The 13,996-nt window shown below is 38.7% G+C and overlaps 1 protein-coding gene across 1 annotated transcript in view; it reads left to right on the top strand.

Moving 5' to 3' along the window:
- Window positions 1-13,996, top strand: part of nlgn2b (neuroligin 2b) — a 71,077-nt gene that overhangs the window by 14,863 nt on the left and 42,218 nt on the right. The window contains exon 2 of the mRNA XM_077546671.1: window positions 7,056-7,789. Within this exon, the coding sequence (XP_077402797.1) occupies window positions 7,276-7,789 (514 nt within the window). The 5' untranslated portion in view covers window positions 7,056-7,275. The remainder of the gene's footprint in view (window positions 1-7,055; window positions 7,790-13,996) is intronic.

The raw sequence follows: 13,996 nt of genomic DNA, 5'->3' as shown, positions 1-13,996 counted from the left end.
ACCAGCAACACAACGGACAAGTTTTATACGGCTCTTCGCTAATTAGTTGGACATGCCACTACACGCACATGCGCACACATTCATCTCCATCACTATAAACCATTCTCATTATCACATTAATGCTAGCCCCACGCCAAAAGATAGGGATAATTATGTGTCCGACTGTGTGAGTGTGCCTGACTTGAGGCTTCTCAGAAGTGACTATTTACATAAATGATCCTGGAGTGATTCCTGTATCTAATGAGCACATTCTTACTTCCAACTCACCTCCAGCTTCCACTGCAAAATGGATTAGCCACTCACATCCCATCGCATTTAAGTTTAACTGGCTGATACCGGCAGTCCAAATAAATACCATCACTGGCCAATGAAAAGTACGAAGAGCATTCTCTCATTGCTTTTTACCCAAAAATTAGTTAAAATTTTTTTTTAACTCATTCACTGCCATTAGCGGCTATAGACGTCAAATATTCAATTGAACTATTTGTTCTCACTTTTTTACAATTAAAAATTTTAATCATCTGACACCCTTAATTTTTAATAATCTTTTCTTTTTTTAATCAGGGGCATCAGGCGAAACATTTTTTTTAATTGTAATTAATCGCATGACTTAAATAGTCAACTCACGATTAATCACTAATTTTATAGCTGTTCTAAATGTACAATAAACTTTTTTTTTTCTAAGGTTTTCATACTCTTGTTAACAAAGTGAAAAAAATGTGAAACTAATAGAAATTATTAAAAAGAATTTTTGACGTCTAAAGCCATTAATGGCAGGCAGTGAATGAGTTAAAGTCAAAGTCAACCCAAAAATGTTTTTAAAAAAGAATATGTTCTATGTAGCTCCACTGTACCCGTTTTTATCGATCTCATGGACGTCCATTTTGCCACCTGCTGTCGATTGAAAATGACTTCACAGTTGCTTAGGGCTCAGGCAATGACCAACCATAGCTCACTCTTTTTTTTCTGAATCTGAGCTAGGGCTGTCATTAATTGAAATTCAATTACAATTTCAATTATTACACTCCACATTTACAAAATCAGCATAATTGTTAAAAAAAAAAAGAAGAAAAAATGAATACTTTTTTTTTAGTCGTGTGAGTTGTTTAAATTTAGACATTTTTTAATTTTTAAGTAACAAATAAATATTGTTTCATCCAAAAGGAACTTGCATATTGATAGCATTTCAAGGAATTTTATTTGTCTTAATGTTTTTTTTATTTTCTTGTTTTGTACCAAAAAAATAAATGATCGTCCTAATTGTGATTTCAATTATTACCAATTTTTGGTTTGACTTCTCATTTAAAATTTAAAAGAAAAATACCTCCATCGTTTGGAGGAAGGCCTGCAGTTTTTTTCATTGGACAGCAACAATGTGTTTGTTTTTTCACAATTTTTGTGAATGTTTTTGTTCTGAACATCACTCGCGCTAAAGGCATTGCCAAAGGCTGTGGGTAAATTAAAATTATTTTTCTGTTGCTAGTTTTTTATTAGGGTAATTTTTAACCTGCTCTTCCGATAATGTGCTTGTATTGCATCAAAATTTAATCATTTGTATTTAGTAAACAAACAAAAACAGAAAGTGAGTGTTTAGTCTGTTGAAGTAAGTACTGGATGTATTTGTTTTTACATTTAAAGAATGGGACAATGAGTTGTTGACTCTGGTAAAAGGCAGACTACAACCTAGACTTGTTGCCGGTCAGTCACAGGACATTTTCACCATACTTAAAAATAAAATACAGCATCTGACTTTTGGACCAATTTTTGGAGTGTGCCTCTTTAGGGGTTTGGGAAATGCATTTTGCTGGAGGATAAAAACACTGTTTACATGCTTGGTTGTTGTAGTAGACTGTTAACAAGGAGGGTTCAGTGGTTTTACAAGTCAGCTGATTGTACTGAACAAAAATCTACAATAAGTGCAACTCCTTATCCTATTTTGCTAGACCAGCATAGACAGACGGCATTCGTGCCATTGGGGGGAGGGAACACGGCCGACTTACATTTAATCGAAGCGGCTCCCCTCATTAATCCATTTTTATTCAGTGCAGACGCACGATCTACATGGCGGCGGGAGATTGCCGCACGCGAAGTCTATTTACAGTCAAAGGAACTGCAAGAAGATCTCCATTGACGGATGATGTAGTTGCCCGCGCATGTGACATGGGTAATTAGAGGGCCCGATCTCCTTTGGCAAAATATTCCATCCACCTCACAGGTGTGACATCTTAAGACGCTGATTAGACTGCATGACTATTGCACAGGTTTGCCTTTGGCTGCCCTCGATGACAGGCCGACAAAGTAGAAGTGGAGATTATAGAGTAGCCTTTTATTGGGGACAGCCTGAGGCACATCATGCTGTCTAATCAGCATCTTGATATGCCACACCTGTGAGGTGGATGGATTATCTCGGCCAAGGAGAAGTGTTCACTGACACAGATTTTTGAACAATATTTAATAATTAATTATATTTTAATAAATTTAATTGAATAAATACCAACACATCACCCCCTTTGTCAAATCACTGCACCGGCTCCTTGTTTCAATTACAAAATTATGATAAATATGAATTATGATCATAAATGCATACATGGATTCGCACCGGCCTACCTTTTACGCTACAATCTTCCACCCGCACCCTCAGATCTTCAAACAAGTTGCTCCTCCGAGTCCCCCAGTAGCAGGCTCTCCACCACTACAAATTGAATGTATTATTATTTTTTATCATTATTATATTTGAGAGGACTAGGCCTTTTGTGTAAACAGAATCCAACTGGTATTATTTCAGATTTTTTTTTTCCGCATTTGTCGTTAAAATAACTTGCAATATTTACAAATGATACAATTAAAACTACATTAATTACAGTTTGTTTGATGGGGTAGAGGTCAGGGTTTTCAAGTTCTTGTCTTCATAGACTTTATTTTAACAATGTGCAAAGCTACTGTTGTGTTGCTATTCTGAATAATTCAGTGGGAAATGCATCTCCACAGTAGAGAGTTGCGTGTCAGAGCTTTTGTATGTAACGCGTACGCCACTTTTTTTTTTCTCCCCTTTAAATCCCATCTCCTACATTTAAAGTTTTCAAATGTGACTCTCAGTCGCTTTTGAAGTCTTTCTGTACGCAACGACCTTAATCACACTGTTGACTCATTGTTTTCATAACCTCGGCTTGAAAGAAAATATTACCGTATAACTCCAGTATCCTCTCAGCAGGGTTCAGCAGGGATCAAATTAAGATATGTTTAAAAGCTAAATTAATCAAGTCTGCCAAATCTTTGCCTATTAGCCCCTGCAGCACTCCCCTTGTCTTCAAGGACTTCAGTCTCCATTTAAGTAACACGCTGCATAATTTATGACAGGAATGATGCCAGAACTTGTGTATGTAGACTTAAAAAAAAAATCTAATAGGAAATTGTCACATTGTTGGAAATTTAAAAAAAAATCACATGGCTTTACCAATGCAATCTGATGTAGATGACTATACACTGAAGATATATACCGCACTTAACATCTAGTTTGAATGCTTTTGGCACAGAAAAACGCTTCTGAATCATTCACGTGTTTTTGAATTGAAAACAAAATGTTGGCTATTGGAGATAGGCAAACTGCTAAGCGCGATTTAAAATGACAAGAGCTGGTTAAAACCAGTTGGAAGCACCTTATTTTAGACAGCATGTAACACTGGAGGGAGACTGCATCTGACATATTTATCAAAAGTAAGCTCCTGATGTCGTAATGTTCTTGCACCTGCCCTAAAAGCTTCTTCAAACATGAGGTCACTTTACGATGCTGTCAATTTTAAAAGCACTATTTCAAGTCAAGTAGGACTGTAAAATATTAGCACTGCATTTCCTGTTGCTTCACCGATGCGGCGTAGTTGGACAACAGAGAAACTTTAAGATGTAGCCTTGGAGAATATCAAATATTAGGTCACGCTGCAGTTTTCGAAGCGGCCATTTTTTTCTCCATCTTAGTATGACATACAATATACGTAGAGGTCAAGGTTGTAAGTCTAATCTTAGCCTCATTTCAGTAGATGCTAATTTGTTAGCCTCTCAGTTCCTCAGCAAGATGACTTTTTAATCTCATTTGGACATTCTTCATTTGATGCTACAAGAGTGAAATCATTTCCATCTTCAATATTGATTTGACTTCATAATATTCAAATATGCCAAATTATCAGCACAATGAAACTGTAGTCAGGAGCGTAACTTGGGAATTTTTCGTGGCTTGCGAAGCTGTTTTGTCATCCAAAATATTTGATTAGTAGAGGAGAGCAACACCATTCCATGTGCTTGAAGTATTCCGTGAAGAAACAAAGCAATCAGGACCCCCCAAGGCAAGCATTTTCAAGTGACACTCCCATTTCAACACAACCATAAAATCGTCCCAGTCACCGGGAGATATTACCCTCCCATGCAGCTTAGCTGACAGCACCACCATTATATAAAGCAGGACCAGAGCATCTTACATCAGCCAGGTGATTTGGGTGTCCGCTTATTCCATTTAATGTGCAAAGATGGAAGTTTAAAGTGGCAGTTCAGCCCACGGATGGTTGACGTGAACAGATGTTAGGAATGTAAGGTGACTACCGTTCAAAGTCGTCGCCTGCGAATACCCCAATTTGCGATGGTAATAGACTTTGGCAGCACGTAACATCGAGGCCACATCAAAATGTGTGCATCTATCGTTGCTAGAAGCGAACACAACAAGGTAAAGTCACATTTACTACACATTTAGAAAAAAAAAATTGTGCTTTTTGATTTATTTATTAACTCATTCACTCCCAGCCATTTTCACTGAAGCAACCCCCCTCGCTCCCGGCTGTTTTACTGGATTTTGATTGATTTTGCAAGGCCCACAGAATATTGTGTTCTATTGCTATAAAAACGTGGAACCTACCAAAATAAAGATTAGAGTCTCTTCTTTCACCAGGAACAAAAAGTGCATTTGTATCTGTTTTGCAGCAATCAGCATCAGAATTTCATCATTATTCACAAACTTCTTGAAAACAGGGATGTGATTTTTCCGCTAATTCGCGGAATTTCGCTTTTTTTATCTGACCCCCCCCCCCCCAAAAAAAAAATTATTATTATTATTTTTTTTTTTTTTAGTAGTTCATTGTGTATGCACATGACTCCGACAGATAACATCTTCTGCTATAACAAAGACATTTGTGGTATGCTCTAATATGAGTTACTTTTAATTTGGTCATGATACAATTATTTGTTCATGAAATTTGAACTCTTCAACATTATTTATGTGTTAACTTAGTAATCACATTAGTTAGATATGATGATATTCTCAGTGATAGTTTTTAAAAGCAAAGACAGTCCAATGTTTTTGAATGTGACTGATTTTGAGTTGACTAAAACTGCCATTTTATATGGGATAGTTCAATATACATTGAAAATTTATGCTGTTGTTTTGTCTATTTCTTTGTCATGTGAGTGCATTGAAAGTACTTAAAAACACGGAAAACCCATGAGCTCCGAGGGGTTTCGCCCCCCGTGTCCCCCCACCAGGGCACTGCCCTGGACCTAGCTGGGTGCCAGCGGCCCCCAGACCCCCGGCTAAATTTTCAGATAATTTCACTTTGGTCAAATCACATCCCTGTGAAAAGACTGGCGGAAAGAGCCTTTTTGCAACATGGCCCTGGCTGATCTCTTATACTCTGCTGCCACCTGCTGACCGTTTTTTTTTGCAATAACTGCCATTGCTTTAAGCGACCTCTTCAGGTCAGAGGCTGCATCAAAGCCTTCTGTATGATCTAGTATATAAATTAAAAAAAAAAAAACATTAACAACTTTTAAATATGTTTTTGGAACCATGGCAATATTTAAAATATAACGTTTTTATATGTTGTTGGAAGCAAATGACTTAATTATTTAATTTGTTTATGTATTTATGTTTTTTATTTTATTTTATTAATTCAGTGGTATATGTTGCCGTTGTCAAATATGATTAGCTTCGTACACACACACACACACAAAAAAAGGGTTTCTGGTCGTGTGGAAGTTTTACGACATCGGGTCTGTGACACAACATAGTCACTCACGTCGTTGTTAGTTAACTAAATATTTTCCAGACAGTTTGGTTTTGGGTTTCCTAATGAGACAGATTTGCAGTCACATCACAAATCCGAGCCTCCTGTAGTGCTGCACAGCATCTTTCTGCTTTATTTCACTGCCATCCCTAGTGTGTGGCATGGCAGGGGAAGAGTGGATATTGTGGGGGAGAACAGGATGGAGGTATGATGTGGCATTCAACCAAATGTGAGTACCACATAAAGCCTTTATCACACCTAAACGGCTCTGTCTCCAAAGCCAGAGCGAGATAAGCATTGCCCATTCGTCTGTAATAATGTGGGAGCAAGAACCAACGGAACTGAGTTGTGAGGGAAAGGCACTGACATGGGCCCGATGCATGAAAGGGTCCTTTAAAAGACTGTATTTTATTTATGTATCCTATTTATTTTTCTTTGTGATTGGCTTGCAACCAGTCCTAAGGTGAACCCGCTCTCTCTCCCGGGCTCCAGCACAGCCGCGACCCAAGTAAGGATAATCAGTATCCAAGATGGATAGAAGGATATTTATTTTCTGTGGATTGAAATTACTAAACAGTTCTGAAGAATGGCATCATTAAGATTTTAATTGTAGTGCGACTGATCAGGTTATTTAGCAAGTCTTCAGTTGGTCATTTTCCCCTCATCATTGTGGAGGGGAAAAAAAACAATATTAGCATTCATCTTCATTAGCAATGTGGATCCTGTGCTTTTCATCTTGTCTCATTAGCACACTGGAACCTGCAAGGGTATTTTTAGTACATTGGAACCTGTGACTGTCAGCTTGTCTAACGTTAAAGATCATTTACTGGGATGCTGTCAGCCAACAAATCAATTAGAAAAAAAAAAAGGAAGTAGAATAAAACTGGTTCAATTGTATACGAATCGTTTTGGATGACGCCCACAGATTGCTCTTATTTGCATTTTCCAGATGTTTGCGTGTTGGCAGCCTACTCACATCCGCTGACTTCTTTAACCCTTATTGTCTTGTAGGTGTAATTGTCTTCCTGACTGCAGCTTTGGAGCCATCAAGAGAGCCAAAGAGGAAGACAGATGAGCCTGCAGGTTCAAACTGAGAATGCCACCAAAGCCACCACAGCACCATGTCACCCAAGGAAAACGATTAACACGTCCCCTTACAAAAATCCTCTTTTTCCCTTCGCTCTCCTCTATGACTGTGAATCTGTGATCATCAAGCTGATGTCTTATTAAGATGACTAAAGGAGCTTTTATTTTGGACATGTTGTTTTTTCCACTCAATGCTGCCAGCCACCGAGGCTTTGGTGGGAAATGTCAACATACGCCTCAAAGGAATGCGAACCCCTGTCTGGTTTGGCTCTTGGGGCTCGTACTACACCTGACCCTCTCCGCATGTCAACGAGTTGACAAAAACCCAATAGTATCCACAGGTTATGGAAAGATACGCGGCGTCAGAAAGGAGCTCAACAATGAGATCTTGGGCCCTGTGGAACAATTCTTGGGAGTACCTTACGCCACCGCACCCATCGGCGAACGCCGCTTCCAGCCTCCCGAGGCTCCGGGCTCCTGGCAGGAGATCCGTAACGCCACCCAATTTGCGCCTGTGTGTCCTCAAAACGTGCACGGAGTGCTACCTGAGATCATGCTACCTGTGTGGTTCACAGACAATCTGGACGCTGCCGCCACCTATGTTCAGAACCAGAGCGAGGACTGCCTTTACCTCAACATCTACGTACCTACGGAGGATGGTGAGTGACAACAACACAACGGGCTCTATTTTTATTTTATTTTTAAATATAGCAATGATTCAGAGCGTTTGACACACACTGTTCACGTACTGTATTTATGAATGAAATGTGTAGTGCTGTCACTATCAAATCTTTTTTTTAAACCAATTATTTAATCGATTACTCCATCGAATAATCAAAAAACAAAAATTATTATTACTATTATAATTATTACTAGTATAAGTAGTAGTAGTAGTATTTATTTTTATTTTTATTTTTGTTAGTTTTTTTATTTTTGTTTTTATTATTTTTATTTTTTATTTTTTTATTTTTTTTATTTTTTTATTTATTTATTTATTTATTTATTATTTTTTTTTTTTTGTATTTTTAATTTTAAATTTTTAATTTTTAATTTTTAATTTTTAATTTTTATTTAAAAAAAAAATTATTTATTTATTTTTGTTAATCCAATAAGGTTGGCCGTACATTAAACTGAGATTATAAGAACTGGATATAAGTACTCATAATTTATTATCTTCTATACATATGCAATATTAAACACCAACAAAATTTGCGTTTGCTAAACGGTTAGCAATCATGATTAGCATTAGTGCACTCCACTCGCCATTAATACTTAAGGTAAACAAACTACCATTTAGTTCGCACATACATCATTATAGCTACATAATACACATTTAATAGTGTCTAAAAAGTCACTTATCGACGATGCGTTATCATTATAAACCATAGACGGGGCCTAATATGGTTCCAGCAGAGCTTCGAGGCAGAACATTTTAGTCGAACTATTTTTAAAGTCGACTTATCCGACTCGGTCGACTTTTTAGACCAGCTGTCTACCCTGCATTGACCACTTAGACCTGGTCTGAGATCGATTCCCTGCCACCAGATTGTCACTTCGCCAGGCACATCGCCAAGACATTCCTTCTGCTGTGCCAGATTGCCAAATTGGCTGACACGCTCAGCAAACTTTGCATGATGAAAATCGGGATCCGCCGACATTTAAGCCACGGTGCAGGTGCAGTGTCTACACAAATAGACCCAATGCTTTGTTGTTATTATAAATATTGTCACAGTTGGAGTCCATCACTGCCACTCAAAGTCAAATACACACTAATGGATCTAATTATTCAATGATGTGTGCCTTTTTCAGTGCCAAATAGTGCACAAATTTTCCCAAGCTGTAGTTAAGTGTCAGGTGTCAAAATGTATCACTGTACCATGCGCAGTTAAGTTCTCTCATCTTTTTTTTTAATACAGATAAAAAAAAAGATATGAAATAAGTATGAGCCAATCAAAATTCATGCATTTTGAAAAAAAAAAAACAACAGAATAAGCGTGACTGTTTTAGTCAATCGATGGCGGCTCTTTGCCTCAAAAGAGACGAGACGTTTGTAGAGACTCAGTCAGCCCTTTCAGTGCACAAGAAAAGTCTGCACTTTCTTAGCTGTTCTTAAATGTCACATTTGTATTAATACTCCAGTATGCCCTTGGAGAAATGTCATTTTGATAAGTTAGTCAGGATTTTATTTTCAGGGGAAAAGATATCTATTTTGTAGCCCAAATAAACCCCAGGATGTTACTGTAATCCCCTGTGCTATGTTATTGCCAATCACCATTAGTCAATGAGATGAATGTATTTTTTACATTCTTAAGCACAGGCTGAATCTGCACTGTGCTAATGCGCTACTCAGCACTAAACTACGTTTGACTTGTACTGTTCAGTTGAATTAATTCAAACATTTATTCCGAAAGAGCATTAAGAGCAGCTTTGAATAAAGGCACGATCACGCTTAGTGCAAAGTGAATCACAGAATGTATTTTTTGATTGAAAAAAATTATTTTTAGAAAATTCTGTAAGAAAAATGGGGAAAACCTTCTTTACATTTTAGTCATTCGTCCAAATCAAGAAGAAAAATATTGATCTCTTATTGATGTTAGGTTGAGCTCAGCTATGTCTCGGAGGAATCTCAACTTCCTCATTTGAATTTTCTTTTCCGCTGAGTAGCACTCCTAACAAATATATTTAAATTGTATTCAATGTAATAAATGTGCTTGACTGAAGGGTTACCACATCAGTACTTTCCTGCATATTAGTTCTTAATAAGGTCAAAAGGAAGTGGTAATTAAGGCTGCTAAGATTAGTGTGAGCTAGGTGAGTGGAGAATGCAAATCGAATATATACCACCAAACACAACCTTGTTTCGGCCTCTCGGGGTAAAATTAGACAAAAAAAAAAAATGAATATAGAGCATCATGCAAAACCTGGTTGTCTTAATGGGCTCATTGTTTGTTTTTTAATGAATTGGCAGGTAAAAGAAAACATGATCAAAGTCTAACTTTAGAAGCAGCGCTAATGAGTATGCCGGACTAATGATAAAATGTTTTAAAAAGCAACAACAAAAAACAATTCTACCTCACCTTAGCTCCACCTACAGTACACTTTTATGTCGGCTACCAATTAACTAGGACAATGTCAAAGTCTAGAGGTCCCATTGTTACTGTTTCAGTACAAACTTATGTTATTGAAGTGTAAAATAACTCTGGGATTTAAGCTACACTTACTGAGAGAACTGGACGTACATTCTCAAGTGACATTAGGTTCGCCTCCATAATGAGATCCAATACATATTATCTTATTATAAGTATTGATTGGAATTTCAAGAGATTTTTACACACTACTTTTAGCTATGTGTCAAATTGTCTTCTAACGGGAAAATCAACCCCCAAAAATATTTTGACAATAATATGTTCTATGCAGCCCCACTAGTCTAAATATGATATTCTGGTTAATATTGCATGAGTTGAATATGAGTTAAGCAGGAAAATCCAGCCGTTTTTCATCCATTTCAGGGGGCGGCCATTTTTCCATTTGCTGTCGACTGAAGATGACATGAATGTTGCTCAGGTCTCAGGTAACAACCAATCGCAGTGCAGCTTCAGAAAACAGGTGAGCTGTGATTGGTATGCCTGAGCCCTGAGCAACTGTGATGTCATCATCAGTCGACAAGAAGTGGCAAAATGGCCGCATCCCTGAGATGGATAAAAACGGCTAGATTTTGCTGCTTAACTCATATTCCACTAATGGAATACAGTATTAACCAGAATACCTTATTTAGACTAGTGAGGTCACATATAACATATTATTGTCAAGAAATGTTTCTGGTTAATTTCTATTTGAAGGAAATTTACGGTACTGACAAGTTCATTCAAGTGTGTCAAAGTGTCATTGCATCATACCTTCTTTAACTGAGCCGCACCATTTCCGTTCCGTTCCGTCTTCAATTCCGCTTATCCGAGGTCGGTTCGCGGGGGCAGCAGCTTTAGCAGGGAAGCCCAGACTTCCCTCTCCCCAGCCACTTCAGCCAGCTCCTCCGACGGGATCCCAAGGCGTTCCCAGGCCAGCCGAGAGACGTAGTCTCTCCAGCGTGTCCTGGGTTTTTCGTCCCCGGGGCCTCCCGCCGGTAGGACATGCCCGGAACACCTCCCCAGGGAGGCGTCCAGGAGTCATCCGAACCAGATGCCCGAGCCACCTCAACTGGGTTCCGCCGCACCGTATCGAATCGAATTGTAATTGTTCCATTTTCAAATCGAATTGGCAAAAATGTTGATCAAGCTATTGAATGGATCTCATTAAGCTTCATTTTGTGCACTTCTCACAACAAACAATAACAGATGACGCCCGAATGTGCGATGCTATTCCCAGCAGAATAGGCGTACAATTGAGGGAGACAATTTTACATGCGGCCCTTCTGCTTGTCAGGATCTGTCACTTACAGTCAGGGGTCACTACTTACCAAGCTGATGCAGTCCCTGAGGATGTGTGCAGAAGAGAAACAGAGCTTAGAGGCAAATAATTCAAACATGTTTCCTTCTTTCCGTATGTAACTGTCACGATCCCTCCATTTGTTTGCGTTGCCCATGGCAGACATGTCTTTAGCTGTACCGATTTGTTGCGAATCCTTTCATGCGTGCGCGACTCTGACACATGATGCTGCCTGGAACCGCTCGTGAAGCTCATCACACGCCTCTCACTCAAGGTGTAACTGATGACGACATGGAACAGTTGGTCATTAAGTACGTCGTACCATATGTCGTCCTTTTTAAGGTTTATTTATTTAAATTTGCGGAAAGTGAACAGGTTGAACGGCAGGATTTGGCCTTGAGTTCGGTCGGACGGACGGAACTTGCCAAGACGTACGTTCATGTGCGCACACCCTGAGATCCAAATAAGAGCTATATTGAAAATCCAGATTCTCTGACTAACTTGTCGGTTCTGAAGAGGAATAATTTAATTTTGTCCTCTTTGCGTGTTCCAAAAATGAGGATAGGTTTAATGCAAGAAAAATACACCTTTGCAAAAATGATTTTTAATCTTTCAGAGATCTCTGGGCATTCCAACAGCTTCCGATTTCATCACTTAAAGAATGTGGGATTTCAGAGCGTCAAATGTGTCTTCTTCCGGGTGGTGGATGGCTTTTATTGTTTTAGGACCTCCCCTCTTTTATTTGTAGACAAAACATATCTCAGTACTTTTCCAGAGCAGATGGCGTAAACAAGGTCAGATCTCGGTGTATGTATTCGGGACTGAATATGTTATATAGTTGAAGGATCTATTTTTCCCCATAACAACATCTCACAAACAAGTTAAATCAAATTCACGGTGGCCGTGACTGATGAAGAAAGTAAAGAGTGTGTGTGTGTGTGTGTGTGTGTGTTATTTCAAAGCAAATTTTGTTTTCAAGACCGAAATGTGTTTTCGCACAAAGCGCTGAGAAGGAACTTTTTTAGACTAAATAGTATGACCCAGTTTAAGGTCAGATTATACCGAAATCAACACCTTCTGCTCTACTAAGGACACAAAACATCTCGACAAGGTTAATATAAAGAATTGGAATGTTAATAATGTGTAACAATGGTTGATATATGAAATTAGGTATTAAAAATGTTATAATATCTTTCAGTTCATATCTGGATTACAGAGAAATCATGAATACTGCTTCCTTTTGCTATTTTTGCTAAATAATAAATCCTTTCCCTTAGCCTGGAGGAGTTGAGCCATGGTGAAAATGTGTGCGGATGTGATGACGTCATGTTGTTTTACAGGCCACAAACTAGTATCGATTGAATCAACAGAATCACGGCTGGTTGCGGGGAACCGACACCATTTTGCCCGTCCCAAAAATGTCATTTGCAACATTTTGTATCATCTTCCACGAACCAATAGGAAACAGACTTTTTTTTTTCCCGACAGCCTTCTAGAAATTGTATTAGGTCACTTGTCACTAATGTAGCACTAGTAGCGAGCAGTGGATTTCATGCTGCATGATTGTTTCGTGCGGGAGTTCCAAAAGTCCTAATCCAACTCATAACTTGTGTTTTAAAATCCATATGCTACTTGAATCAAATTGACTTCCAAATCGGGCCTGCATGGCTTGTTTCATTTCCAGAAAAAGATGGCGCGTGTCCAATCATACAACAATCAGCTCTTTAGTTTTCATACCCTGAAATACACTCACTGATCGCATTCTTTGTGCTATTCTTTGCACAAAATAAGTCTCTTTTCTTTCTGCATCTGCCCCCCCTCCCTCCTCCTGATCTGGAACCAACCCCTCATCTCTCCTCCATCTTTATGCAGATGGCGGCAGAATGGGTCACTGTTCGGAATGCAAATGAACCCAATGCCCTTCTCCGGCTGGCCTATAGCTGTATTGAGCTGCCAATAACCACGAGCAAAGAATGTGAAGATGTAGTATATTTGTGCCGTGCCCAGATTCTGGAAGCACACCTGAACACTCTGCGAACATCTACCTAGTATTTTATTATTTATTTTTTTTTACTCTTGTGAGCAGTAACTGGGCGGACCCAGCCGCTGTGATGTTCCTGATTATAATTGGTCACAGTCCTAATCTTTTATGACAGGCTGTTATGACTGAAGTGGGACATCAGAGCAGGAGAGCAGCTGGCCGGAAATTCATTAGAAGAAGATGAAGAAGAATGTGTATATTTGAGAAGATTGCCCCCGAAAAGGGCATCAAGTCTTCAGGAGAGACGAGATATTTGCTGTTTGATTGCAGTGGGAGCACACGCAAAAGATAATTATGACTCCATCCATTTGAGGCTCCTCTACATCTGCCCGTTTCCTTTTCCACTCTAAAATATATAATAAACATTTTCTATTGGATTCCAGTTGGAAACGAGTACAATCAT

The sequence above is a fragment of the Vanacampus margaritifer genome, chromosome 16 (assembly GCF_051991255.1).
Source record: "Vanacampus margaritifer isolate UIUO_Vmar chromosome 16, RoL_Vmar_1.0, whole genome shotgun sequence".
Lineage (NCBI taxonomy): Eukaryota > Metazoa > Chordata > Actinopteri > Syngnathiformes > Syngnathidae > Vanacampus > Vanacampus margaritifer.
This window is presented reverse-complemented; position numbering and strand designations above follow the sequence as displayed.